Source organism: Camarhynchus parvulus, chromosome 7, assembly GCF_901933205.1.
Source record: "Camarhynchus parvulus chromosome 7, STF_HiC, whole genome shotgun sequence".
In the NCBI taxonomy this organism is placed as follows: domain Eukaryota; kingdom Metazoa; phylum Chordata; class Aves; order Passeriformes; family Thraupidae; genus Camarhynchus; species Camarhynchus parvulus.
In genome coordinates, this window is record NC_044577.1 from 18,055,345 (window position 1) to 18,081,102 (window position 25,758).

Below are 25,758 nucleotides of genomic sequence, written 5' to 3' on the forward strand. Positions count from 1 at the left end.
CACTTTGAGCTGGTTTAAAAAGAAGCAATTCTACATACATTGCAGCCACAAAAACATATATTTATAAGCACAGACTTACTTTGTAGGTAGCAACTGCACAGCTGTATGCATTTGATTTTTTGCATGCATAAGAACTTACTTTTACAGGCAAACTATTGTACTTTCCTCTCACTATTACCCAAACAGTTATGCTAATTCTTACATTATGTAGTTCATCTCTTTTCTTTGTGCTTTAAACCAGCTTGGAAGGGGAAGAAAATCCTACATTTTGGCATGCAGGACAATCAAAAATCCAATCCAGAAAATGGAAAAGTCATTGGTGTGTCAGTGTTCCTGCAATATCCTCCAGCTCACATTCTTGTATTGTAAAAACCCAGCATGCAATTGTGTGCTAAGATTGGAAATTAAAGCTAATCTCCTCAGTTGCCTTATGAGTGTTATACACCAAGTGAAGCAATAGTATTTTGCTTTCTTGTCTTGCTAGTTTAGTGAATTCTTTCAAAGTTCTTTTTCACCTAGCAGAGTCTGGGAAACACACAAAGAATTAAACACACCTGTCTACAGAAATGGGAAAGAATTACATTGATCTTGGATCAATTACCACTTAGTGTAGTTCTAATAATTTGCATATTTTGGAAAGGTTGATGGGGGTCTTGGTAATATAGAACCTGCTAAAGCCTTTGGCCATGCATCCCATATTTTGCACCAGATGTCTGTGGTTTACTGACTTGTTTTCTTTCATCCCACTGCAGGCCAGTAGTAGGAGTTGGATTCTTTTCTTGATTGGTGAGTTTAAAACAACTGAAAACCTTCTTATGTTATGTACATTTTGTAAACTACAAGCTTGGTCTGAAAACATAACCATTTTAAGAGTTTTAGGCAAGTAATTTTAAATAAATAATTTAAAATGTTATTCTGGAACAGAATTTTTTTCATGCTTAGAAAAATGGAAGAGGTCTTTTCGATAGTCATGAAAAATGGAAAAAGAAACATGCGGTTTTTAAAAATTAAATCTTATAAATAATCTAAAAGTTTAATAGTTATCATGAAGATTTCAACATAAGTGATGTTTTGGTTTCTTTAACAGGGATTGCATGAGTTCTTGGGATGGAAGTGTCACCAGATCAACTGTGACTATAGCTTGACACTCTGTGTGTCTGTGCATGTGCATAGCCTGATTGGATCTGAGGAGCAGTAACAGTGATACCTAAAGCTGCTGCAGATAAACACAGGGTTCTGGTGACAGCATCTTAAGTACAGGAGAAAAGCTCTTGTGCAGGTTATGTTTATAATACCACTATATCCCTGAGGTGCTGACAGAGCTTCATTCACAGCTTTTCTGTGAGTTGTTTTTCTGTATTTCATGTTTCACTTCTCTTTCTTGATGAAAGTCATTGATATTACTTCTCTTTAAATAATGACATTAAGAATTAACATCATAATAACTTTTAGTACCCTGGTTATTTTAAAAGAATTCAAAATCTCAATTTGACTTCTTAGTGGTTGTAAAAGGTATGTTTTGGACAATAGAATTGTATTTTAAGAAATAATGTAATTAATACAGAATAATTAATTTTGACGCATATATGTATAAAAAGCGCTAAAACTAGTTTTCTTAATTTTTTTTTAAATTTTATGAATTTTTATTTTATGTGGAGGTTTTTTTTTTATTTTACTAAGGCACTGGCTCCCCAGTTGTAACAGTTGTACTGCTTGATCTGTAGCAACCAAGCTAAATGAAACAGGTTCTCCAGTCATGAAATCATCAGAGTGGGGAAAAAAAAAAAAAAAAAAAAAAAAGGAGGTCCAGTCTATCCCTGTTGTGGCAGGAAATGGGTAACTAGGTCATCCCTGACAGATGTTTGTATAGGCTGCTGTTAAAAACCACAAATGAAGGGGATTCCACAACCTCATAAATCTATTCCATCTAATCTAGACTTTAGGTTAAAAGGATTTTTTTTTTTGTTGCTATTGTTTCATTTTTCATATCTAGACTACTCTTCTTTGATGCAAATTAAGCAGTTACTTGTTATAATTCAGGTGTGTACAAAGATCTGTTGATCATGACTTTATGTGTGCAACCTTTTATGCATTTTACACCAAGTCTTCCTTTTTCTGAGGAAGCAAAGCCTCATTTCTTCAACCTTTCCTTGTAAGTCACATACTCAAAATATCATTCTTGTTGATTTCATTTCAACTCCATCCAAATTGTTGAAATTGTTCTTGGAGTGCATTGCCCAAAATTGCACAGAATGCTCCAGCTGAGACCTCAGCAGCACTGAAGATTGCAAAATAATTAGGTCCTGCCTCTCACATACTGCTCACTTCCTAATACATCTTGGAACGTGAAATGCCTTTCTGCAAGATCATCATGGGGACTCATATTTAGTTTGAAATTCACTTGAACCTTCCTATCCTTCTTTGCAATCTTTTTGCCTTGTTAATGCATCATCAGGTTATGTTAATATACTCTGTCTTATTTTTCTCAATTTCAGCCTGTCTAGTATGAGCTTATTGCAGTTGTAGTTTCTCACATTATCTAAATATTTTGGATTGTGATCTGCTTACTTGTGTTTGCAACCCCCTTCCAGACTTTTTGCAAATTTTACAAGTTTACTCCTTTTTCTATTTTCCAAACTGTTCAATGAAAATTTGAGTAGAATAGGATGGATGAGAAGTCCCTGAAGGATGTTACTGCAGTGCCATCCTACTTTGCCAGAAAACCACTAAATAAATACTTTTTGGAAGAAATACTTAACTACTTTTGTGTCAACTGTTACTTGACTTTGTCTACACCATTTTTTGTATTGCAGGCAAAATTAGAGAGGACCCAACTAAAGACTTTGTTAAAGTACAGATACCACATTTACTGCTTCCTTCTTGTTCAATAGGCATGCTACCCTTTCTAGGAAGGAAATTGGAGAGGTTTGACACAATAATGATCCTAAAATTACATTTTAAATATACTATGACAGTATCTCTCAGAGATGCATAGTTATTTATGAAAGGCCAATGGCATTTTGTTTCCTAAGGCAGTGTTTTCATAATTTCTAGTCTTTTTGAACCTCTCTTGCACTTCATGAATTCTCAAAAAACCCAAACCAAAACAATGACCCCCTCCAGAACACCCTTCCCCTGCTCCCGTCCCAGAATCATGATTCAGAGATTATTTTATCTTTTAAGTGCTCCAGGGTAATTTTTAACACATTTTCCTATGGAAACACAGTTTACACAATCCCACATATGACCAGTCAGGCCCCACCATGCCTTTTGAACTTGTTGCTTACTCTCCAACTGAAGTGGTCCAAGTAGTTGTGGTCTCAGAGATGCCACATTTCTAAAGATTTTGTGAAAATAAACAGGTAAATAGAGAGCCTACCATGGCAACAAGGAATTCAGTGTAAATGAAACCCTGATATCAGGTACTGGAAAACTCACAGAATAATGTTATGAATATTCCAGCCATAAATTTCAGTCATACTTTTTGCTCTGGGCTAATGCAATCAGGAGACATGAGGGTACAGGGAGGCTGGCTTTATCTACTGCTTTTGGAACTACATGTTTAAGTCAGCAAGATTGGAAACTGGCATTTCTTAATATTGCTTAACACATTCCTTCCCTTTTCTGGTCTGTGTGTCTTAGACCTTCGTTGAAATTAATTGCTTTGCAAGTCTGACACCAAGATATTTTGTAGACACATTAGGCCAATAAACTTTGAATATTTCAGAATTCTTTGTGTGATGTTATTTTCTGTCTTTTACTTAGTCTTTTACTTAGATCCTTCCCTAGATTAACTCATATAGCCTCTTAGCCTTCATCCTTTGTTCCTTGTGTGAGTTTACTATTCTTTTAAATTCCTTTTTAGTAATCGGTTCTTGTTTTCACCATTTTGCATGATTCCTTCCTGTTTTTCAGTTAACCAAATAGCTCCTGATGAAGCCTTGCTGCTGCTCTCTTTCAGTGCTTACTTTTACATCAGGGTAGTCTGCTGTTGTGCCTTTAATACACTTCTTTCAGTAACTGTTGGCTCTCCTATTTCCTTATGAATTTCTTCCAAAAGATCTACCCACCCATTCATTCCGTAAGCCAAGAAAAATCCACTTTTGGAAAGCCATACTCTTTCTGTCACTCTATGCTTTCTTTGGCATAATTAATTTTATTGTTTTATGATCGGTTTTGTATTTATATCTTCCACCTTTGTCTCATTAGGAAGCATTAACTGATGAGCTAAATATGCAAAGCAGCCTTTCCTCTCTTATCTCTTCAACTGTCTCAGTACCCTGAAAGAAAGGTTCTTCCAAATCTGCTGACTATGGGGCTGTTATCTTTTTTTTTTGGAGGTGTACTTGGACAGAACAAGGGGTAGGACACTGAACTGAGTGGGTGTCAGAACAGTTGGAGCAAAGCAGCTCCCCTATTCCCAGCACAGCGGGCATTGCAGAATGATGCAGCAGACCAGCTCATCCGGAGCTGGAAGGGAACAGAGGCAGAGAATCTGTAATTAGAATACTATTATTTTAGATTCTAATATTTAATTATCTGTCAGGCTTATTGTTGGTGTTTTGTGGTCAAAATTTGAAGACTTTATTCAACAATTACAAAAAACCCCAAACCAACAACCCTAAACTGGTAAGCCTGTTGCCTGAAAAAAGCATCAAGACATGCCCCATTGCTATTGGAAACCATATACATGGCTCTCTGCAAACACTGTCTGTCTCTAATGGCTTAAAATCAAAGGCAACAAAATAAGCTCCAGGCAAGACAGATACTTCAGGAAAGAAGATATAAGGTGTAAAGAGTGAGACAGAACTATGAAAGACGTGTGGGAAAGCATGAGCTTAAAAAAACACGGAGAGGAAGCCTGACAGATAAGAGGGGCCTGTTTACCTGAGAGCAGCATTGTAAAAGGAATAGCCTGAGTGTAGAAAAAAATTGCAGGGAAGAGCAGACAAGTAGATTGCAAGGGACATGGGAAGGAAAGTAATATAATAAAATGAAAACAGACAGATGGGGAGAAAGAAAATGAATGTAGCATCCATCCAGACTTTTTTTTATTTCTTCACCAGGGAACATTTTAAACCAAATTATTTTTTATTAAAATTACATAAAAAATAAGATTGTAAAGTTGTCCTTGATTCTGCCTGGAATGTAGCTAATAATCAAAGTAGCTAGAGCTGGAGTAGAAAGGAACATTTGCATGGCAAAAAAAAAAATCCCCCAAATTCCATTTAATTTTTGTGTTTGGTTTGACAGGAAGTTGTTTGCAGGCTTCTTGGAGATTTGGAACAAAAAACATTATAGCAGAGGTGGATCACTGGATCTGACTAATGGTGATGATATTAAAGGTATAATAATTGCAGTTTATGACAATTACATAAATGATAAAAATATAACTGTGTTTATGCAGTGTTTGTGTCTAGTTCTTAAATGTAGGCCTAATGTGATAACATTGTTTTCATTTTAGCTTCTCTGCATCTTGATAAGCTGGTAGGGAAGATATTTTTGCTAGTGTATTATTTATGCATGTTTTTGTTACCTTGCAACTCAAAGTTGCCAGCAAGTGCCATATTAAAAAGATTGTAAAGCATGTAGTGCAGTATATGGCTTAAGAATACAGCTCTAATTCAGCGAGTCTCAGAACTGATTTAATTGAGTTCAAAATAACTTTTTCCTATAAAGGTGTTATTGCACTAAACCAGTTTTAGAAAACTTTAACTAAACTTTTAAATCAATGTTAGTACAATTGCAACATTCCTATTTGCTCATAAATAGAAATGCTTTGTGAGAAACAGCTGCAGAAGCTGTTCCAAGCTGAGATAGTGTTCTGTCACAGCAATGCACTTGCTGCCACAGTCACGTGGCATTTTACATTGGAGTTGTGCCAAAACTGCATTCTGAATCTTCTGACCTACAGAACACAGACTGGAAGATTCTAGCCATTATCCCAACCCAGACTGGCCAGGTGCATGTTGCTCTAATCCAGGGAGTGTCCATACATGTGCTCAGCTGTGTTAGGAGAAGGAAGGACAGAGTGTTGGAGCTACAAACTTCCAGCATTCACCAAGACAGAGGACAGTATTTTTTTCTGTTATGTTTTTGCAGTATATTGCATTACATCTAACCTAGAAATGTCATAAGTATATCATTTTGATGATGAAATAATTTCAGCATTTTCTACACAAGGTGCTATACCAGTGTGTCTCCTTAGTTGCAAAAATATTTTTCTACTATGCTAGTTAAATCAGATTGGCTGCTGGTGTTGGCATAGTTATAGGATTTGTGTAGGTCTTTCTATGTATGGGGTAGTGAGTGCATGTGTATACATATTTTTATGTATAAAATTCATAAATATTGGCAAATATGCAGTGAGGCATACTGTAAAAGCTTATGCTTTAAGAAAATAGTGCTACAGGTCTATTATCCAGTGCTAGGCTGACAAGGAACTAACAAAGAATTTGAAACCTCCATTTCACTGGCATCACAAATAATTGAGGGGATCAGTGAAAGGATACTATGTCTTGGTTGCTCTACTGTCTTGTGCCAAGTCCAAGGAGATGGAAGAAGCTATATGTGAAATAGATGCCAAAAGCATCAGAGGTAAAGACCCTAATGATCTCTGACTCCTGGCATTTCCCTGGTTTGTTGCTGAAAAACTGATTTAGGTTTGGAAGCATATGGTTTAGCATATAGTTTAGAGCATATAGTTTACTACTTTGCAAGGGTATTGTCATTTCTTGTAACACTTCACTTTCCTTCCCAAAAGAACCAGACTGCTAAATCAATTTCCTCTTCTACCTCTATTTCCAATCATCTTGTGAATTGGAGGCCTTCCTTCTAATTACTGACATAATTTTAAAATGGTCTTATTTGGAACCTCTGTGTAAACATACATTATTCATGTAGTCAGTTACCTGGTGTGGTCAGTCACTACACCTTGGTATTGCACTATCTGCTGCTTGGATGAAACCTGAGCCAGCTAATAGCAAACTGACTTTGGCGGGAACAACAGAAGTAAGATATATGCAGTTGTTAACAAGATGTAATATTTGATGTTATTAGGTACAAATCTTTCATGAGGACACCAAAATGTATTTGGTGCCCATGAACAATGAAGGTCTCAGAACAGGGAAGGAACTGCCATATCTCTGTAACTTGCCCCACAGTCACAGCATGTTCTTCCTTAAGAACATATGAGATAAATTCTGGATTTTATGTGTAATGTTTGAAATGATGTGTCTTTGTTCTCTAAAGGATATAGGGGGAAATTTTGTAATTGACATTTGACCTGAGCACACAGTAATCTTTATAGATGCAAGGCAGATGTCTCCAAAGACTCCTCCTGCTGTAATCTTCCTTATTGTCACTAGTCTGACAATTAATTATTTTCTTTAAGCACCTTGCTTTGCTATCTGCCAGTTAACTCCTCTTACTTCCTAGAGATTGTGAAATTACTGTGATAAAAGTTTCTTACATAGATTAATTCCAGTGACGAAATTGAAAGCTCTTACAATTTTAATGTTTTTCAGGATTTTGTTGCCTACCTTTTTTCATCTTAGAAATAAGGAAAATTCCTTATGCTCTTCTGTTCTTCAACTGTCCTCAATTAGAGAGTTACTACTCCCATAAACATTGCCAACTTTCATTTGACACATTCTTATGAGAAAAACAGCACACAGGCTTCTTACTCCTCTCTGTTCTGATCTGAGTTTTGAGGTCCTCCTCCTTAGGAATTAGCAAAACTAAATGAGTTTTCTGAGACTTCACCTGGCCACAAGTTTTCCCATGTAGATATGTGTGTGGTACCTTATTCATTGTTATCCAGAACAATCCCACTAAAAGTTGATTCCGTCTACCTACTATCTCAAGTTATGCCTGATGTTAATGGTATGCAGTGTTCATACAAACCTTGATAACAGACTATTCTGTTCCTAAAAACTAGAAGGCAAAGAGAAATATATAATATATATTATATTTTCAAAAAATAATTAGTAATACTTAGTACTATTTGAGTTGGATTTCATATTTATTATTTTGGGCAGGTGATGCTGACTGACTGCTCACCACTGTGAGAGGAAGGCCATCTCTCTGGCCACTGGATCATAAAGTTTTATTGCAAAATAAAGACAGGGCATTCAAGGAAAAGCATTATGTACATTTACGATGCTATTTGATAGGGGAAGTCTTTTGAAATTTGAAATTTCTGAAAAGTACTAAGGAAGGTGTTCTCTCCTGCCATGATACTATTAAATTTGTAACACTGAAGCAATGTGGCTTACAAATAAAGGGGTACATTAAAATCAGTGTCAGCTCTCACTCAGTAAGAAAGTAGGTTTTCTGTAAACTAAAGAGAGGAATATACCCAGCTCCATATATTCTTGAAGTTATACATGTTGTCTCATCTGGAGATGATCTATATAATTCACACTCTGCTTTCAATCTCTACATCAACACCTCATGAAACCAAGAGATACAGTTCTACTTTATTACAAAATGCACACTCAACCCGTATTTTGCAGCTGATACTGTGCTCTGTAGGGAAGTCCTGCAGTATGTGCCCACTTACTCCTGGTCCCTCGATGAGGTGTGGTCTAACACATTATGAGATGGCAAAGATCTGATTATTTTTCATAGTGCTAATGAAAATATAAAAGACACTTCAGCATTTTTATAATATTTAATCTGCATGTCTGATAGAGGAAGTAATGAATGGGATCTTCTTCATGATGTTCTGTTCCCCTAATCAAAGCAAATAATGCTTTATTTGAACAAGTCTCAACTGTGTCAGTGGAATGATTTGTAGGCAACAGTTTGTAAGCAAAACTGGAAGAAAGAATGCTTGCTTATGTATGGTTTTGTAAGGATAGCAACGGTTTGTGTTAAGTGGATGCAAAGGGCTATAAATGAAGAGACAATTTCTTTCAGTTACTGCTTTACTTGGCAGATTTTAAAAGCAGCATGCTGCAGCATGATATATTTATCAGGAAACCAGGTGCATGTTCACTTATGCTATCATATGGATTGTAGGATTATGAGTATGTTTTAGTTTTTACCTAGCAAGAATATTCTATACCAGCTGCTAAGTATTAATGCAGTCAGAGTGACCTAGCACTGTTTTACTTCACTCCCAAGTATTGGAAATTACCTGATGTAATTTGCTTACATAAAGTAAAGATATAGATATATATCTATATATTAGCTGTTACTAGATATATGCCCTGGAACTGACTTGTTTATTAAGTAAACATACAAATTTTTACTTGAAGTTAATACCAAACTGCAAGGAAACTTCCAGCTATACTTGTGGGAGGTGAAGATCTTAGATAATTTCACAGATGTCACTTTAAAAGGAAGAGACAGAATTAGTAATATGTATGTTGTGCAGAGAGCTGCAATCCAACATTAGTAATCTATTCCTGTCATTCTCAAATAGAGAGGAAAGTAGGTTAGTAGATGGACAGGATGTCTCCACACAGCAACCACAAAATAAGCGCCATGCCTGAATGATGAAGATATTCTTCATATGTACAAAGTGCAATGTATCTGCAACCCGTGATTTTTTGTAAGTAATCAAAGTCATTTTTATTCCTGTTATATATATAAATAGATATATATAATATATTTACCAGTTGCACTGGTAAGTTAAAAGGCTTTGTTTCAGAGGTGACTTCCATATATCTCACATTCTCAGTCATGATTATGTTAATTTTAAGGAAGGAATAACTGAAAAAATCGGCTAAGTTTGCACTTTAGTCTCTAAACTCAAGGCAGAGAGGGACGTTTTGAAATTTGACAGGTCGGCGTTGGTGCCCACCTGGGAGCTCCAGCCTGGTGGTTGAAGCGGGTGAGGTGATGGGCCTGGTAAATGGCTCCTGCCCGACTTCCAGTTCACCCGATGGGAGCTCCCGCTCCCCAGCGAAGCGGCTTGCAGCTGACGGCCAAAGCCTTCTCTCTCCCTCGGGACATCAGCTTCTCCCGAGTGCCCCCGAGTCTCTGCTGCCACACCGTCCTGCCCGGGAGAAGAACGCTGAGACGCGGCAGGCGCCCGAGAGCGCCCGGAGATGCTGCCTGAACAATGTTCACCTGGACCGCGCAGGGAAGAGCCCGCTCAGCCTCGCCGCTGCCGCCCGCACTCTCGCAGCGGCGGGCTGGGCTCGCCCCGCGCGGCCGCACGCCGGGGAGGTGCCGGGCGGCGCGGCCCCGGCCCCGGCCGCGGCAGCCGCGCGTACCGTCTTCGCCGCCGCTCCCGGCCCCCGCCGCCCCGCCCCGACACCACCATGGCCGTGGCGGCGGGGCGCGGGGGAAGGCGAGGCGGCACGGGCGGACCGCGCCGCCGAGGAAACCGAGAAGGAGGGGAGCGCCGCGGCCTCAGGGGAGCTAGCTCCGGCTGGGCCGGGACGGCCAACGAAGGGCCGCCCGCGGCGCGGAAGGTGCGCGCTTGGGCAAGGCGGGGAGGTATCGCCGCGGGACGGGCGTGCACGGGGAGAAGGGTCAGCCGGCGGGCGGCTGCGAGCCGGCCCGGCGTCGGAGCCCGGAGGCGGGAGCAGCCGGCGCGCTCGGTCCGCGCGGCGCAGTGGGGCCGGGGGCAGGTGCGTGCGCGGCTGGCGCCGCTCCCGCCGGCCGCCCCTGGGCGGCTCCGGCTCGGCGGGGCTCGGCTGGGCGCCGGCAGAGCGCGGCGCTCGCTCGGCTCGCGATCGTGTTTGCGCATGACCCCTCCCCGCCTGCGCCCTCCCTCCCCTCCCCGGCGGCAGCGGCGGCGGCGGCGGGGAAGGTTGGCCTCAGACACAGGCGGCTGCTCGGCGGCGGCGACGCAGTGCAGAGGTGCGGGCAGGTTGCGCTGGCCCCGCGCCCCGTCTCTCCGGCGCCCCGCCTGCCTCCGGAGCTCGCTCCCAGCCGGCGGCCTCCCCGCGCCGGTGTCGGGCCGGCCCCCGGCCATGAGCGCGGCGCTGGGTGTCCCCCGCCGCGCCGCCTTCCCCGCCGCCCCCGGCGGCTGCCGGGCTCCAGGAAAGTAGCTTGATGAGTGTCCAAAGTAGCAGTGGAAGTTTGGAGGGGCCGCCATCTTGGTCCCGGCTCTCCACGTCCCCACCGAGCCTGCAGGGCTGCTCCGCGGCGGCGGCGGCCTCCCAGCTGCACGGCGCGCCGCCCGGCAAGCCGCCCAAGGAAGGTAACCAGCGCGCCGCGGGGCTGCGCGGGGGCCCGGCCCTTGGGGAGGGGCTCAGCTACCGCCGCCGGAGGCCGGTCCCGGGCCGCTGGGAAGCGGTGGCGGGAGAGGCCGGTGCCCCCGGCGGCGGCGCGGGGTCAGCGCTGGGCCCGGTGGTGGTGAGCGGAACCTCGGTCGCTGGGCGAGCGGGGCCCCGCCGCCCCCGCCCGCTCGTCAGCGCGGCGGCGCCTCGTTGTTACCCCCCACGCCGGGCCGCGGAAGGGGACCCGCCGTGCTCCCTCCGTCCCCGGGCCGTCCGCCTGCCGCAGCCGCTCGCGTCTCCTCGGGCGGCCGCTCGCCGCGTCCTCCCCGAAATAGGCTCCCCTCCGCCAGCGGCTAAGTAGAAGTGCTGCGCCGGAGGATGCAGCCGCTGTTGCCGGAGGGAGTTGGGCACTTTTGGCATCATGGAGGTGGGAAGAGAGGGGCCGGAGGTTCGTCCCCGTGGGGAAAGCGCCCTGGGGGGCGGCCGGTTTTGCGGCCAGAAGTGACAGGGCGCCTTGCGGCCGCCACGGAATGACTGCAACTTTCTCCTGTCCTCCATCACGCCTTCGATGATAATATTTTTCTCCTCCCTCCCCTGCTCCTCCCCTCTTGTGTTACACCGACAGCGACAGCAGGGTGTTGTGGGTGTTTGCAGGGAATATCTGTATGAAGGTTATGAGCAAACAAGTCCCTTCGCTGTTCCCTTTCGGGTATTGTCTGCTTTTCCTCCTTGTGTTGTGTTGCCACAAGATGTAGCAGTTATACAGCTAGTGAGTTGCTCGGCGCTTTTAGCTAAAATAACTACTTGCTGAACGCCAGTTAGTGGCGGAGGAGAACTTTTATGCACAGATACTTGCATACCGAGCAGTTGTATAATTTTAATTGATTTGCCCCAGATTAATGAATACCATGTAGCATTTCTTGTAGCATCTGCAAAACGTCATCGCCCAAGCAGGAAACTTGCTAACTTAAAATAGAAATAGTTGCGAAGATGGAGAGTCTTTGTTTTTTAGGTCTTCCTGTGGTTGCTTGCTTGCTTGTTTTTTTGGTTTTCTTGTTGGTTTTTTTTTTTTTTTTTTATTTGGTTGATAAGCAATGTAGGGACTTGGTAACAGGGATTCGACATCCTGAAAATGTATAATGCAGGCTGGTTTCTCCATTTTCCACACCAGTAGTTGTCAGACTTGTATCACTCTGTCACTTTTGCACATGCTCCTGCAGGTAGATTGACATGAAATGCTCTAGAAAATACCTGGGAAGGAATTATGGTATATGTTAAAGATGCTGAGTAAAGTGGCAGGCATTTTGTGCTCGTCTTCTCTGGGAAGGCAAAGCTGTTAGAAAAACCACCAGCAGCAGCCAAATTCATAGTTTTAAGTTTATTGAGAGCAGGTTTCTTCGCTATTGCAACTCTTGTTATGAATATGCATGCAGGTAATATGTGTATGTAGGATATTTTTGGATGTATTTCAAATACCTGCCATACAAATTTGAAATTATTATTGCAATATAAATTATATGTCTATTTATTTTAACAAAAAATTGTGATCCTTTAGTGGCTCTGTTGAGACAAGAGAAATATGTTTTGTGAACTCATTTTTAATATGATGATTATGCTATTTACATTTTTCTTTCTTGCAACTCATCCTGTTGGATTTTTCTGGGTACTGTAATTTGCATCCTCTAATTCAGATTACGGGTTAAAAGTAATCAAAACCTTGGTGTTTGCTTGGTACTGTAATGTGTTGTATTTGCATGGTGTTCCTGGGTTGTGTTTAAATTGTGTGTCCTCGCTAGGGTAGCTCTCTTTCAAAATGAGCATAAGCTGCCATGCTTGGGTTCATGTTTTGCATTCATGCTTGTGGGATGTTATCAAGGGATCTTACTTTATGTATATATGTTTTACAAAGAAATATCTTGCCAGAAATCAATAGGCCCTGAAATAAAAATACATTAGTATATTCATAGACATTGCCTTATGTATGTGAAAGATTGATGCCAGCTCAAACTATTAAGCAAGGAGTATTTGCCGTGCACTGTGTTTATGGGAGCCTGGGCCATTATCAATTCTAAACTTGTGATACCTGGTGATGTTAATGGAGCTTGTGAGTTTTGGAGCAGTGCACAAGGCTGCTGGCCCATGCTGGATCACAGCTGCATTGCTGCTGGTGCCAGTTTTGAGTGGGTAATATTTACTGATACAGTGCTTTTGGCACTTGTGCAGAGCTTCTTTCCCAGCCTGGCCTTCTTGTTTGTGGATTAAAATCCCTTTGGTTGGCTTTGGTGAGAGTTATGTCCCTGTTGCCTTTGGAAGTGCAGACCTTCACAGAGTGTACCACGTGTGCTGTGGCTGATCTGACCTCACCTATGAAGGTCTGGTATCAGCTCACGTCTCACATGGGCATTTGAAGATTCTGGTTTATTAAGAACAGGAACCCTCACTATCTTGATTTAGAAAGTTCTAAAAATATTTTTGGAATCTCTAATAAGAAAAAAGTAGAAAAGGAAAGCTCTGGCATGTATAACAATTGCACAAACACATTTAAAAAAATGGCAATATCTTGTCAGTATCAAGAGACTACTTGGAAAAGACAGGTGAAATTAGAGGAAATAATATTTTAAAAATATTTTAATCTTTTAAAATGTGCTGTAACATTGCAGCAACATTTTCCATTGGATGCTGTCTTCTATATCTTGATCTAGAGTGGCCTCATGGCTTTGCTGTATTGATTTGAATTTATGTTTTGAGGTTTTGAAATAAAAAGACAGGGATGGACTTGAATACAGTTGCAGCTGTACACTTTTACTGTATAAGAACTATCTCTTGTTTGCATTTTAGTGTAGCTTGTAAATGTCTGTCATTCTGTCAGTTGTTTTATATTCCCATAATTTATGTGTGGTATATGTGGTCACTTAAGAGCTCTGCAGTAGATGTTATCAGGAATTTAGGAGGACTGTTATGCAGTATTATTTTACATACTGTATGTGCGATTGTGTGACTAAATCTTGTGCCATAGCTCACATAACTGCAGTCACACAATTTCGTGCTTGAAGTTTCTTTACTTTTGTCTGCTTTACGTGTGTAACTAAAAGTATTAGAGCACATACCTGCAAAGTGCTGTTTTGTAAATGGAGAATGTTCGGGCCAATGCTGACAAGGCAGAGTCAGAAGAGATTCCACAGATTGCCTTGCGTTGGAAGGAACTGTAAAGATCATCTAGTTCCAACCCCCTGCCATGGGCACAGACACCTCCTACTAGACCAGGTAGCCCCATTCAGCTTGGCCTTGAACACTTCCAGGCATGTGGCAGGTGCAACTCCACAGCTGCTGGAAGGCAGCCTGTTCCAGAGTCTCACCATCCCCAAGTAAATAAATTATTCCTAATACCTAATCTAAATCTACTCTGTATCCATTTAAAGCTGTTGTCCCTTGTCCTGTCCCTTCATGCTCTTGTAAAAAGTCTCTGTCCAACTTTCTTCTAGGCCCCCTTTAGGTACTGGAAGGTGCTGTGTGGTGTCCCTAGAGCCTTCTCTTCTCCAGGCTGAACAAGCCCAACTTCTTAGCCTGTCTCCATAGCAGAGATGCTCCAGCCCTCTGATCATCTTCATGGCCTTTGTCTAGGTTCTTCCAGTGGGTCCATGTCCCTCATTGCTCTCCAGGTGGGGTCTCAGCAGAGTGGAGTAGAGGGGCAGAATGCCCTCCCTTCACGTTAGAGACATGCTGCTTTTGGTGCAGCCCAGGACATGGTTGGCTCACTGGGTGGTGCTGCAGTGTCTTGCAATTAAGCACAATGCTTTGTAAGTTATTTTTTGTCTTTACTGTTGGCTTTCAATACTCTGCTAAAAGCAAAATAGAATGCCAAATAGAACTTTGAATTAACACAACAGAAATGCAAATTTCAGTCCAAATTTATATATAATGGCATAATGGCTTTTATATATAAAATAACTTTATATAAGTTATTTTTTGTCTTTACTGTTGGCTTTCAATACTCTGCTAAAAGCAAAATAGAATGCCAAATAGAACTTTGAATTAACACAACAGAAATGCAAATTTCAGTCCAAATTTATATATAATGGCAAAAAGGTAAATGGTAATATGATGGTAAATAAACTTATGCCATGTATTTGACAGTCTTTGAAGAAGTTATGTTGTATGGGTAGCAAATTTTGGTGGTGACTTTTTAAATAAAATTTGATAAATGTGTATTGTTTGTATTTATTGTTACCTAAAATGTGATGGTAGTTGTGTGTCTGAGCACAAAGGTACAGTTTATTTCCTCCTTAAGTTTCCAGTCTAGAAAATGCTTCTAGATGGCAGGTTGTATCTGTATGCTACATACAATAGATTAGTCCATGAACGTGAAAGCAACCTGAATCTCATTAAAACTTTCAGGGTTGTTGTTTGCATGTAGTGTAAAACCTCAGCTACTTTATTTGCTTTAACAGGAAGCTCTCAGTAAGTTTGTTGGCTTTTATCATTCAACTGGAGATTTAAAATTTTATTGATTTGGCCAGTTTATATGGGGGCAGAGAAGAACAGGAACACTTTTTGTATTTAAAAATGATGGTTTATTTTTACTCAAAATGAGCACAGCAATCATAAAAGGTTATTTAGGCTGTCTGTAGCATGAGAAGGTGTCTGAGATTAATGTTGTGCCAGTGATACACACAAATTCTAGCTTGTGGTATTATTGCTGATTTTGTTGAAGATGTGATTCTCATAGTAAGCTGATGCTTATGCCAAATTCTTTGGAGATCTTGTAGCATGTCCAAATGAGAAATGGGAAAGGAAACTTTTTTAATACAAATCCTTTTTTTGAATCTGGTTTTCTAAATGCAAGTGCTGTAGCAAATAGTGTAAATTAGTTCTTGGCCAGCTGTTTCATTTTAATTCTGTTTTATTTTGCCTGGAATGGAATTTCTCATTAGCCTATTCCATTTTAAATTGAGAGAGGGAATTGACATAGGGACAGGATGTTTATATTTATTATCTCCATTCAAGTAAAAAAACTTGTTATTTCTCTCATCCTTTTTTTTTCTCTCTATGTTTTTTCTTGTTTGCTTTTTCTTTCAGCAAGCTAAAGTAAACTTGCTTGTTAGTAATAACTGTAGTCTGCAGTTAGTATTGACATTTCTTTGGATTTTCTTAGAGCCCGATAATCCTAAATGATTGCAAAAGATTGTTGTTACTGCTGGGAAACACTGCCATATATATATGCATCATGAGCAAAGTTAGTTCTATAGAATTTTGCTACCTTAAGAATTGATATTATGGAAATATGACAGGCTTAAATAGTCCTTTATGCTTTTTGTGTTCTTGGTATAAGGCTGTGTTTGCTCCCAATCCACTTACTCCTGTACTAAATTTTTTGCTTCCATGCTGAGCTTTTTTTCACAAGAAAAAATGTTGAGGTTAGTAAATTGTTTTTATGCAGTAGAGTAGTTCTTGAATTGTAGCTAAAAAGCATAAAAGCACACAAGTGGGAGGAAGAAAAGCTTTATAAACTTCTTTCTGTTTGGCTTGGTGTGTTTCAGTTATAAAAGAGGAAAAGGCAGATTTGGGTTGCCACATTGCTCTTAGTGGATATGAAGGTGGGTAGAGGAAGAAGAGTGGTCAGGGTTTCTGTTGAGAATGCCAGTACTTCAGTTATGATCGTTGGAGAGCAGTTAAACAGAAGCTGGCCACCATAATATAACCCAGTTTTTTCAGGTGTTGCAAGTGGAAAACTTCTAATAGTTGCTGAAAATAACAAGTACTGCACTTTATGTTCAATACTTAAGGACAAAGTTCTCTAGGAATAGGGAAGCATTAGTGAGCATCAGAAGGTATTTTGGATCATCCATTTCCCATCATCCTGACTCCATCCTTATTGACATGCTTTGTTTGGGGTAGGAAGTAAGGGTCTGCTTCCTTCCCAGGCACCTTCTCTCTGGAGGTCTTACTCCTTTCTCTCATTCCTAGGCAGAGCAATGGGATATACTAGCAGAAAAATCTTGGCACTTAGGCTTTTCCTGGGGAGGATGTGGTAGGTGGCAGGAACATGACTGCTTGTTAGCTTTAATTCACCTCAAATTTAGTCCTGGAAGAAGGGAGCAGAAGGTCTTAAGTTGGACATGCTGAAGATGCTGGGGGAAGACTGGGACTGTGCGACCCTTTGGGATGGGTCCGTGCTGGAGGGATTGACTGAAATCAGTGACTGTATTATTAATCATGACTTAAATCAGTGAGCAGGAAACCCTGATTAAATAATTGTTTTTAATTTTATTTTGCATTTGTGCTTAATTATTTTTCCTAAAAAAAAGTTGATTCTAATTGGTCTAATTTGATCATACCTCTTGCTAGGCAGGAGGGGACACATCTATATGCATTTATTTAAGGAGTTACACTGCTTAGGTTCTTTATGTTTAAGAAATGTAATTCCCCATGCTTTAGACAGCTTTTAGCTAACTTTGTTAGTTAAATAAAGTGAATTCTAATTGTGTTACGTACATAATAAGAAACAAATATATCCAAATGTGCTTTGCATTTAAACCAGAAAAAGGAGAATTGTTTGTAGTTTGTGAAATGAGTAAATTACTTCTGGTCACCATGCCTTGCGAAATTTGGAATTAATAGATCAAATGTAGTCACCCGTCCTTCATGCTCATCATTTGGAAGAGAAAGCCAGGCTTTCCTGCTTTCTGAAAAAGTTGTTGGTTGCTCTTCAGCAGTTCTGAGTAAACCAACTGCTGAAGTGGTTAAGCAAACAGAAATGGCTGAGGTGGTTGCTGGTGAAAGCTGATCAAGTGCTTCAGAACTCCAATTCAGGCAGCTCACCCACAGCTTCCAGTGATGTGATGGTCGGTCTGCCAGCAGAGCATTCAAGTTTATAATGTTTGAATATTTTTGTCTTTTATGAATTTAATAGATCATAAACTTTAAACCTCACCATAGATTCTTATTGCTCCAAGCTTCGATTAAACATTTGGTGTTGAAGCATATTTTTAAAATACACAAATAACAAAAATTGCCTGCCTTGTACTCGCTCAGTAGCTTTAGGTGGAAAGGCTCTGAAGCTGACAACTGTCCTCCAAGGATTTAGAGGGACAGCTTGTGATTGTTGAGTGACTACACAACTGCAACAGGAATCTGGTCACTTTGGAGTGGGAAAGTTAATTTACTGGAGCTTTTATGTGAAACTGGACATCACAGGGAAGGTTGGTATTCCCTAGGACCACCTCTGCTTGCTGAGAGGTGACAGCAGGAGCTTAAGCAACGTATCTCACCTCATCATAGCTGCAGTTTTAAGTAGGTGGAAACCTAAGGCTGCAATGCTTTCTTTATAATGTCCTTAAGAACAAAGCAGTCTGAACTTTGTATTTGAAGAGATGGGAATGGTGGTAAGAAACTCCAGTGTCTTTTACAGGAAATGAAGCCTGACCATAGTTATTTGGGGGATTGAGGAGTACTAGATTACATTTCTAGATCCATTTCATAGATCTATACCTATAAGAGAAAAATAGCTTTTTTGGGGAATAAAGGAAATCCTGATGCTTTTAGAAAAATCTGTTGTGTGATGTCACACACCCCCGGACTTTTAGCTATTTAATTTTGTAACTACCTTGAACTGAAAGATTCGTAGATATTTCAAACACTGTGTCTTGCAGCTGTAACTTTTGGTGGATTGCTTTTATTTTTATTTTTTAATAAGTAAACAAACTTCTGAACTATATGCTGAAGGGCAAGAAATTGGAAAGTAATCTTACAAATAAATATATGAGTTTCATAAGTCCTGCAAATCTGAAACAGAGTCATTTAGATACTGGTCTTCCCACAGTGGGACTGTGATGATCTTGGGACCATGTAGGTTGACCAGCAGGGGTGTTTCCATTTCCTTTCTCCACCATGGAACTCTTTGGGCTCTTGGTTCTATGGAGACAAACTCAGATATGCTACAAGTAGGATTTGTAAACTTCTTTTTTTCACTCCTGTGGCTTAGACTAATCCAGCCTGTACACTGCTTAGCTGTATTTGGTAAATACAGGTTTATTCTTCTAGTTAATACTATGTTCCTATAGCTTCCACAGTTTTGTTCTTAATTTTGCAACAGTACTTTAGCCAATTTTAGTGTGTATCCTAATCCCCTCTTGCTAACTACTTTGCTTCTCAAGGATGTTAAAGCCTTTTCTATTTCTTAGAGTATTCTTAGTAAAAGTGATGTGAAAAGTAGTGTCCTTTAAGAAGTTGATATTTTCATTATAAAGCAATTGAAAATAAAATCCATGCATTATCAGTACTAATCACTTTAACATCTGTAGCGTAGTCAAGAGTGGTGGTGGTCTAGGAAGTGTGATTATTTTTATAAATAAGTTTTTTTTAATTTTAACTGTGGTAGCAGTGATGATAAAGAGTGGTTTTATTGGTATTACTAGGGTTTTTCTTTGATTTTTTTTCAGGGTTTTTTTGGCAATTCAGTTGTTTCTTGAGCTGGTGGCTGTTTGGGAGTGGTTGCTGTGTCTTTGATACATGTTTTAGAAGCTTCTTGACTATTAAATTAGTGTCATGGTTTAGTTTCAGTAGTTTTGGTCACAGTGCTAAGATTTGGTAAGAGGTTCTCTTGTAAGCTCTAACTTTGAATAAAGGGGAGTAATTCTTCTTACAGTACTTGTGTTCTTAGTCTTATGAAGGATCATTGTGAGGAGTGGGATTTTAGTATTTTAAAGTTACAAGTAGAATTCAAATAGAAGTAATTCCTGAAGATGCAGGATGAGAATTTTTAAATGAGATTTAAAAAGCACTTTCTGCTGTGCATGTTATGGCCTCAGTTTGCTTTTCTGAAGTTCATTGCTTACTGAATTTACTTATACAATCAGATTGTATATGCCTCTTTGTAATCAAATTGTATTATTAAATGATTGTGATACAAATAATGCTTAAAAGGAGTTACACCAGTATTCAAACTCCAAAGCAAATGTCATGTTGGTCTTCCTTGTTAGGTGGTATTTTGTATTCTGCATTCATACATGATTTTTTCTCAGTTGCTTGCTTGATACATACTACTATATCCAGAACATGCAAGTGGTTACTATTAAGGAAGCAGCAGTTTTATATGTCCTGAAATTACACATTTTTATATATACACAAACCATTTTCTCTGTGAACTGTTTTATCATTAGGAATACTAATGTTGCTGATAGGACCCTGCATTTCACAAAGCAGTCTCATAAACAAGCTAAACTTACACAAAGATTTCAGCTGCTTTTTAGTAAAAATGTTCTAAATTCCTATTGTTTATTGTTACATACCTCTTAAAAACTTATGTCATTTTTTCAAATACATAATTTTGTTAAATCTGATGATGATTGCAGATGGTACAAAGATTGGCATCTGATTGGTTAATCATGCTAGTTTTGCCATATCGTGAATTTCAGTTATTGCTACTGTTTGTTTTTAAGCAGAAGAACAGAAATGCGTAAAGTTCACAACAGCCCAGTTGTGTTTAGATGATACATTAATACTGTATTTCTTGTATTTTCTCCCTGTTTCTTATACTTGCAACATCTATCATAATTTGAGTATGAAATAGTGAAGCTATGACAATGAAATCTCCAGTGAGTTACCCTAATAGTGGCGGGGTATGGCTTTTCTTCCCCCCACCTTGTGTGATTGCTAGTTGACCTGATTTGTTCTCTTGGCCAAATCACAACATGCTGTTCTCTGAGCCTTTCACTTGTTTTTTTCTTCCAGAGAAGTGCAAACAACAGGCACCAGTCTCTGCCAGTGTCTGACACCACCTTCCTGCTGTTTCCCTTAAACCTTTCTCTTCAAGTTCGTTCAAACCAGGAAAAAAAAAAAAGGAAAATTTTCAGCTATTTTTACTATTTTTTGTGTGTTGTTCTTGTGGCTTTGAAATCCCATCTTTCTAAGGGAAGCAAGCAATGAGGCAGCAAAACCAGTGACTATCAGAAGTTGCACAATTTGGTAGTATGCCACCATTCCTGCTGTCCCTGGATGCTCTCTCCTACACCACCGGGACACACTGCCTGACTTCTGCATGGGTGACCTCCAGTACCATCCTGCTTCTCTGCTTCCCCTGTGCTTCTCTAAGCAGTGCTCCTCCTGCTAAGTTTTCATTTGTGCATGCTGTTGGTATTGCTGGCAGGAGGACAGTCTTTAGGTGTAGGGAGTGGGTGGGTGCAGTAGGAGCAGGGACCTTCTGGATGTTTGACCTCCCACACTCAGCTGGAGATGTGCTCAGTGAGACCATGGTCCAAGGACGTGCCCAGGCGTCTCCTCCCATGTCCTGCAGCACATCTCCATGCAGGGGCTCTGTTGCTTAGTGCTGGCAGCAAGGACAGTGCTTTGTGCACTTAGGATTTCCCAGTCACAGGCACATGTGTCTAGGAAGGCTGGAGAGGAATGCTTGTTTATCTGAGGTGTCAAAGTTCTCACTGACCACAGTTACCACTTGAGAAAAGGTGTAATCCAGTTTTAAGGTTCTTGTGGGTAATAGTTCAAATGAGAAATTTTTGGGAAATGACAGGTGTTTTTAGTGTTTTTTCAGTCTTCATTGAAATTGCTCATGATTTTTCAGGTTTAAATTAAGACAGGTTGTTACAAATGCTTTTTTTTGTATCCATTGAGTCATGGAATTTATTTGGTTCATTGTATCAACATTCCAAAGATAGTGAGTGGAATGGTTTATTTCTGAAAAAGAAGTCATTTTTAGTGGCATTTTCTCATTTGGTAAATAATCTTGTTAGTATGTAGTACTCACAGAACAACATTTTGTTGTGTGAAAGCAGTAGATGAAAGCAGTGACTCAGTGTTTCAGGTAACTACCAAAATAGGTAGCATGACTATCTATTAGGGATGGAAAGGGTTTCATTAGAGACTAGCCTGATTTTATTTTAACAGTTAGACCCAAACCTGCCCTGTGTACTCAGTTATTTGTTTTGCTATTTGCTACCTTGTATTTAGGAGTTTTCCCGTGGTTAGACTTTATCACATTCATATTTGCTGTGGCAGTGCAGGAGCCGAAGGGGACCTGGCTGCCAGCTCTGGGGGCGTGTGGTGTGTGTTGGCCCTGCCTGCTGGGCACAGGCAGGGCGAGGAGGGCAGGTTCCAGCTCAGCCTGTTTGTTCTTCAGAGTGCTGCTGCTGGTGAAACTCCTTACTGATGTGTTTTTATTCAGTTGCTTTGAGTAAAACTGAAGGTGTTGTCACTGAGACAGCTCGCTAAAGCAGCAGTCTGGGTGGGGAGTGTGGTGCATGTGGTGGATACCCCCATGCACCTGCAGACTTGTTGGGGCCTTGGCAGTGTCCAGCTAGGGCAGTGGTCTCATTTGGACTGTTTCTCTTTTCCTACTGATGGAAGTAAGCCTGGTCTGGTTCTGGGTCCTCTCTTAAGTCCGTCATCTGTTTGGTGATAGATCTATTCAGTTTTAAAGCATTTTCCATGTGGTTAGCTGGTGCTTAGTTACCCCAAAGTGGATCAGTTGTGTTAAATATGTGCCAGATAAAAGGCATCCCAGTTTGTCAGATGTTGGTAAGGTGTGCTGCTGCCTCCCAGTAGCATGGTCTGTTCTGTCTCTGTTAAGTTGGCTGCTGGAAGTAGGCTCCACAAAGCCTGCTTTAACCATCCAAGGGATTCATGGTACTCCCCTGCCTCTGGTGTGAGCTATTTGGAGGAGAAATCCTGCTTTATCTCCTGTCAGATGGGGAGGAGAGGTTGGATCACTCTTGCTTTTGCTAAAATTATGCCTACAGTGGTCCACAGAAGGCAGTGTAACATCCTTATCCCTTGAGAATAAAAGGGCAGTAGTTCTGTGAGTGTTCATGCTTCTGCATGGTGGATGATGTTAATTACAGATGAGTATTTTTACTGGTGTCTTGAAGTATGTTTTTAACGTATACCTGAAAATATTATTTTGATTCTCAATTTGTGATATCAAAGACTTATAACTCCGCTCTTTCCTAATTTCTGGTTGCCCCTAGGGCTTTAACTGCATTTTTGAAGTTTTATTCATGTGATTGTAGACTGTGTTCCACAAGGTTCGCTTAGCCAGCAAGATGGGCACTTCTTCGGAAGGGACTGTGTTGAAAGGAATGAAAATCCCTTCTGTTTTTTTTCTTCTAAAACTTGAATGAAAGTGATAGTATAGCAGAAAAGAAAACTGGTTTAAAATTAGGCAATGAGCTTTGGATAGGAGAAATGGCTGTAATGCAAATTTCTTTAGTGATAATGCTGAGCAAAACTAAAACTGAATTTTTGACAGATGATTACATAGGATGTTTCTTTGTGTGTGAACTGAGTGAGTTTTAAATTTTTAAAAATATTCAGTGCTCAAAGTTGCAACTGAATTCAGTGTATACTGTTGGTATCAACAGGCTTTGTAGCTGTGCTGTAAGGCATAAAAAGCTTGAAATATTCCCTCCCCCCGTCATAGCCTTAAACCTAGTTTTTTATGGATTCATGTGTCATTTCACGTAAGTCTTTCTTTTCCTCTATCTGTAGAATGGAACCAATGCTACAAGGTCCCACAAAAATGTAGGTGTAGTCATTAACATGTCAGCTCTGTGTGTGTGTGTAATTTCTCTAGCCATGTTCTGAGAGTCTCCTCCCTACAAGGGACTTTGAGGAAATGCGTTTCTTCCTGTCTTCAGTGAAACTTGGATTGTTTAAGATGTAAATTAAAACAAAATAGACCAAGGTTTGGTTCCAAGCTGAAGGAGCAGCTGGTTACTGACTCCTCTGAGCACCACCTAGGCAGGGTGCCTCCAAGAGAGCAGAGTGAGCCATTTCACAGGTAGCATGGCCTGCTCAGCATCCTGCATAGGATCCCTGTTGCACAGGCCCTCTGGTGGTTTGTGCTGATTCTTGTGATTCTGCAGTCTAAATATCTTAAAATATGTTATTTTTGTTTCAGTTTTTTGTGGTTTCTATGTTGTGTGGGCCATACAGGTATTTTGAAAAAGGAGGAAATCAGTGGTGTTGCTGGAGGTTAATACCTTTTTCTTAAAATGCTGTAGTGCAAAAGCCAAAATATTTTGTGTATCTTGTAATTACGATTAATGGTGAATTTACTGTCCTAGTTTAATCTTAGAGGTGTAATGAGCTTTTTTTCATGTTGGATGTTAAAATTGTATGGAGTCTGATGTTCTAGGTGAACACAATGTAATAAGTGAAATAGATGAATATATTTAGAAATACTTATGATTTGTTTTTTTTTAGTTTCTTATTTAGAACACGTCCATGTAACAGCAAAACCAGTAGAGATTAAGAGTTAGGTACTGCAGTCAGCAGTTTATCCTGTGTGCTCCAGGGAGCAGAGCACTTGCCTCGAGGGTCAGTGGGCTGTCTGTACTTGGGAGATTTTGTAGATCATGAGGGTAGAAATGGCAGTAGGAGCTAGAGAAGTAAGGAGATTAGGAAGTTCGGGGAATTAGCAACTGAAATACACTTCTCTTGACACAAATACAGCTTTCAGATACGAAATGACTGGTATTGTAATTCAGAAAAATAAATTTCTTCTATTAAATTGTTGAGGGGTTTTGGCCTGCCTCTCTACTTTATGGGTAACTTCAAAAAAATTTATTTGGGGAAAAGCTGCAGCATCTCGTATTTCGTCCTTCATAGTTTACTTTTTCTGAGGAGGGTGAGAACCAAAAGCCCTATGGGAAGAGACATTGCTTGCTCTGTTCCTGCTCAATAGGTGACCTCTGCTTTTAGCTTCCTTTCCACTCCTCCTTCAGATAGCAGAAGCTACTGTTTGTTTTTGATATGAGCAAAAGGCCTGTGCCATTTTAAATTCTTGCAGAACAGCCATTTCGTGGACACAAGTGTTTAGAGCTCTTGGTTTGCCTCCTTATCACTGAATACTGCAAATAAAATTTGCTGTACTTTCTGGTGTTTCTCTAGGTAGCTGTTTCTTTTTCAGGACTGCTCCTGGCTTTTAGTCCTTTTCAGCATAGAAATAAATGGAGGGATGGAGTGTAGTGAGCCTTTTGTTCAGAGTGGCATGATTTGAGAGTATCACAGAACTGGTGTTATCTTGTGACCTGTTAGTCTGCATCACCAACAAGTGACCCATGAACTTGCAGTGTGCTTCTCCCTGCTTGCTGCCTCTTCCCCAGGGGGACAGGGAGCGTCTGGTTTTGGCAGCAAATGAAGCTGAAATGGGCGGATTCTGCTGCTCTCTTTCTGTTTGGATACCTTTTACAGAGTTGCCTGGAAGCAAGAGTAATTGCTGCACATTTCTTTACATAGATGAAGAGGGAGATGTAGAGATAGGCAGGCAGCACGTCACCTGCAGATGTGCAGCCCAGGCTTTAGGTTTTATCTCTCTTGACATAATGCTGTGTTCCAGGCAGATGTTTGCTACATAGACAGGCAGTCTTCTAGTGGTCTGCCACAGATGTCTTGTTAACTTTGGCCAAGACAATAGGTGCTTTCTGAAAAATATAAACAGGTTTTTCTTACCTTATAGAGGGATTGTAAGCATGACCTTGTCTGTGCATTACATATCTGTTTATTGTAGTGGGAGTAATACAGTGTAATACATCAACATTTATACTGCTCTATAGGACACTAGCAA

At 40.6% G+C, this 25,758-nt stretch overlaps 1 protein-coding gene across 2 annotated transcripts in view; it reads left to right on the plus strand.

Moving 5' to 3' along the window:
- The first annotated feature begins 10,295 nt into the window (after positions 1–10,295).
- The window catches only part of TLK1 (tousled like kinase 1), a 67,022-nt gene continuing 51,559 nt past the window's right edge, over positions 10,296–25,758 (plus strand). Inside the window, exon 1 of one of the 2 annotated variants that reach the window (XM_030951820.1) lies at positions 10,296–10,427. Coding sequence is in view for 1 of the 2 variants with exons in the window: in XM_030951819.1 (XP_030807679.1) it covers positions 11,014–11,161 (148 nt within the window). In the remaining variant the exon portion in view is untranslated. Of the gene's footprint in view, positions 10,428–10,719; positions 11,162–25,758 lie in introns of those variants that run through there. The other variant, XM_030951819.1, reaches the window with a different exon arrangement.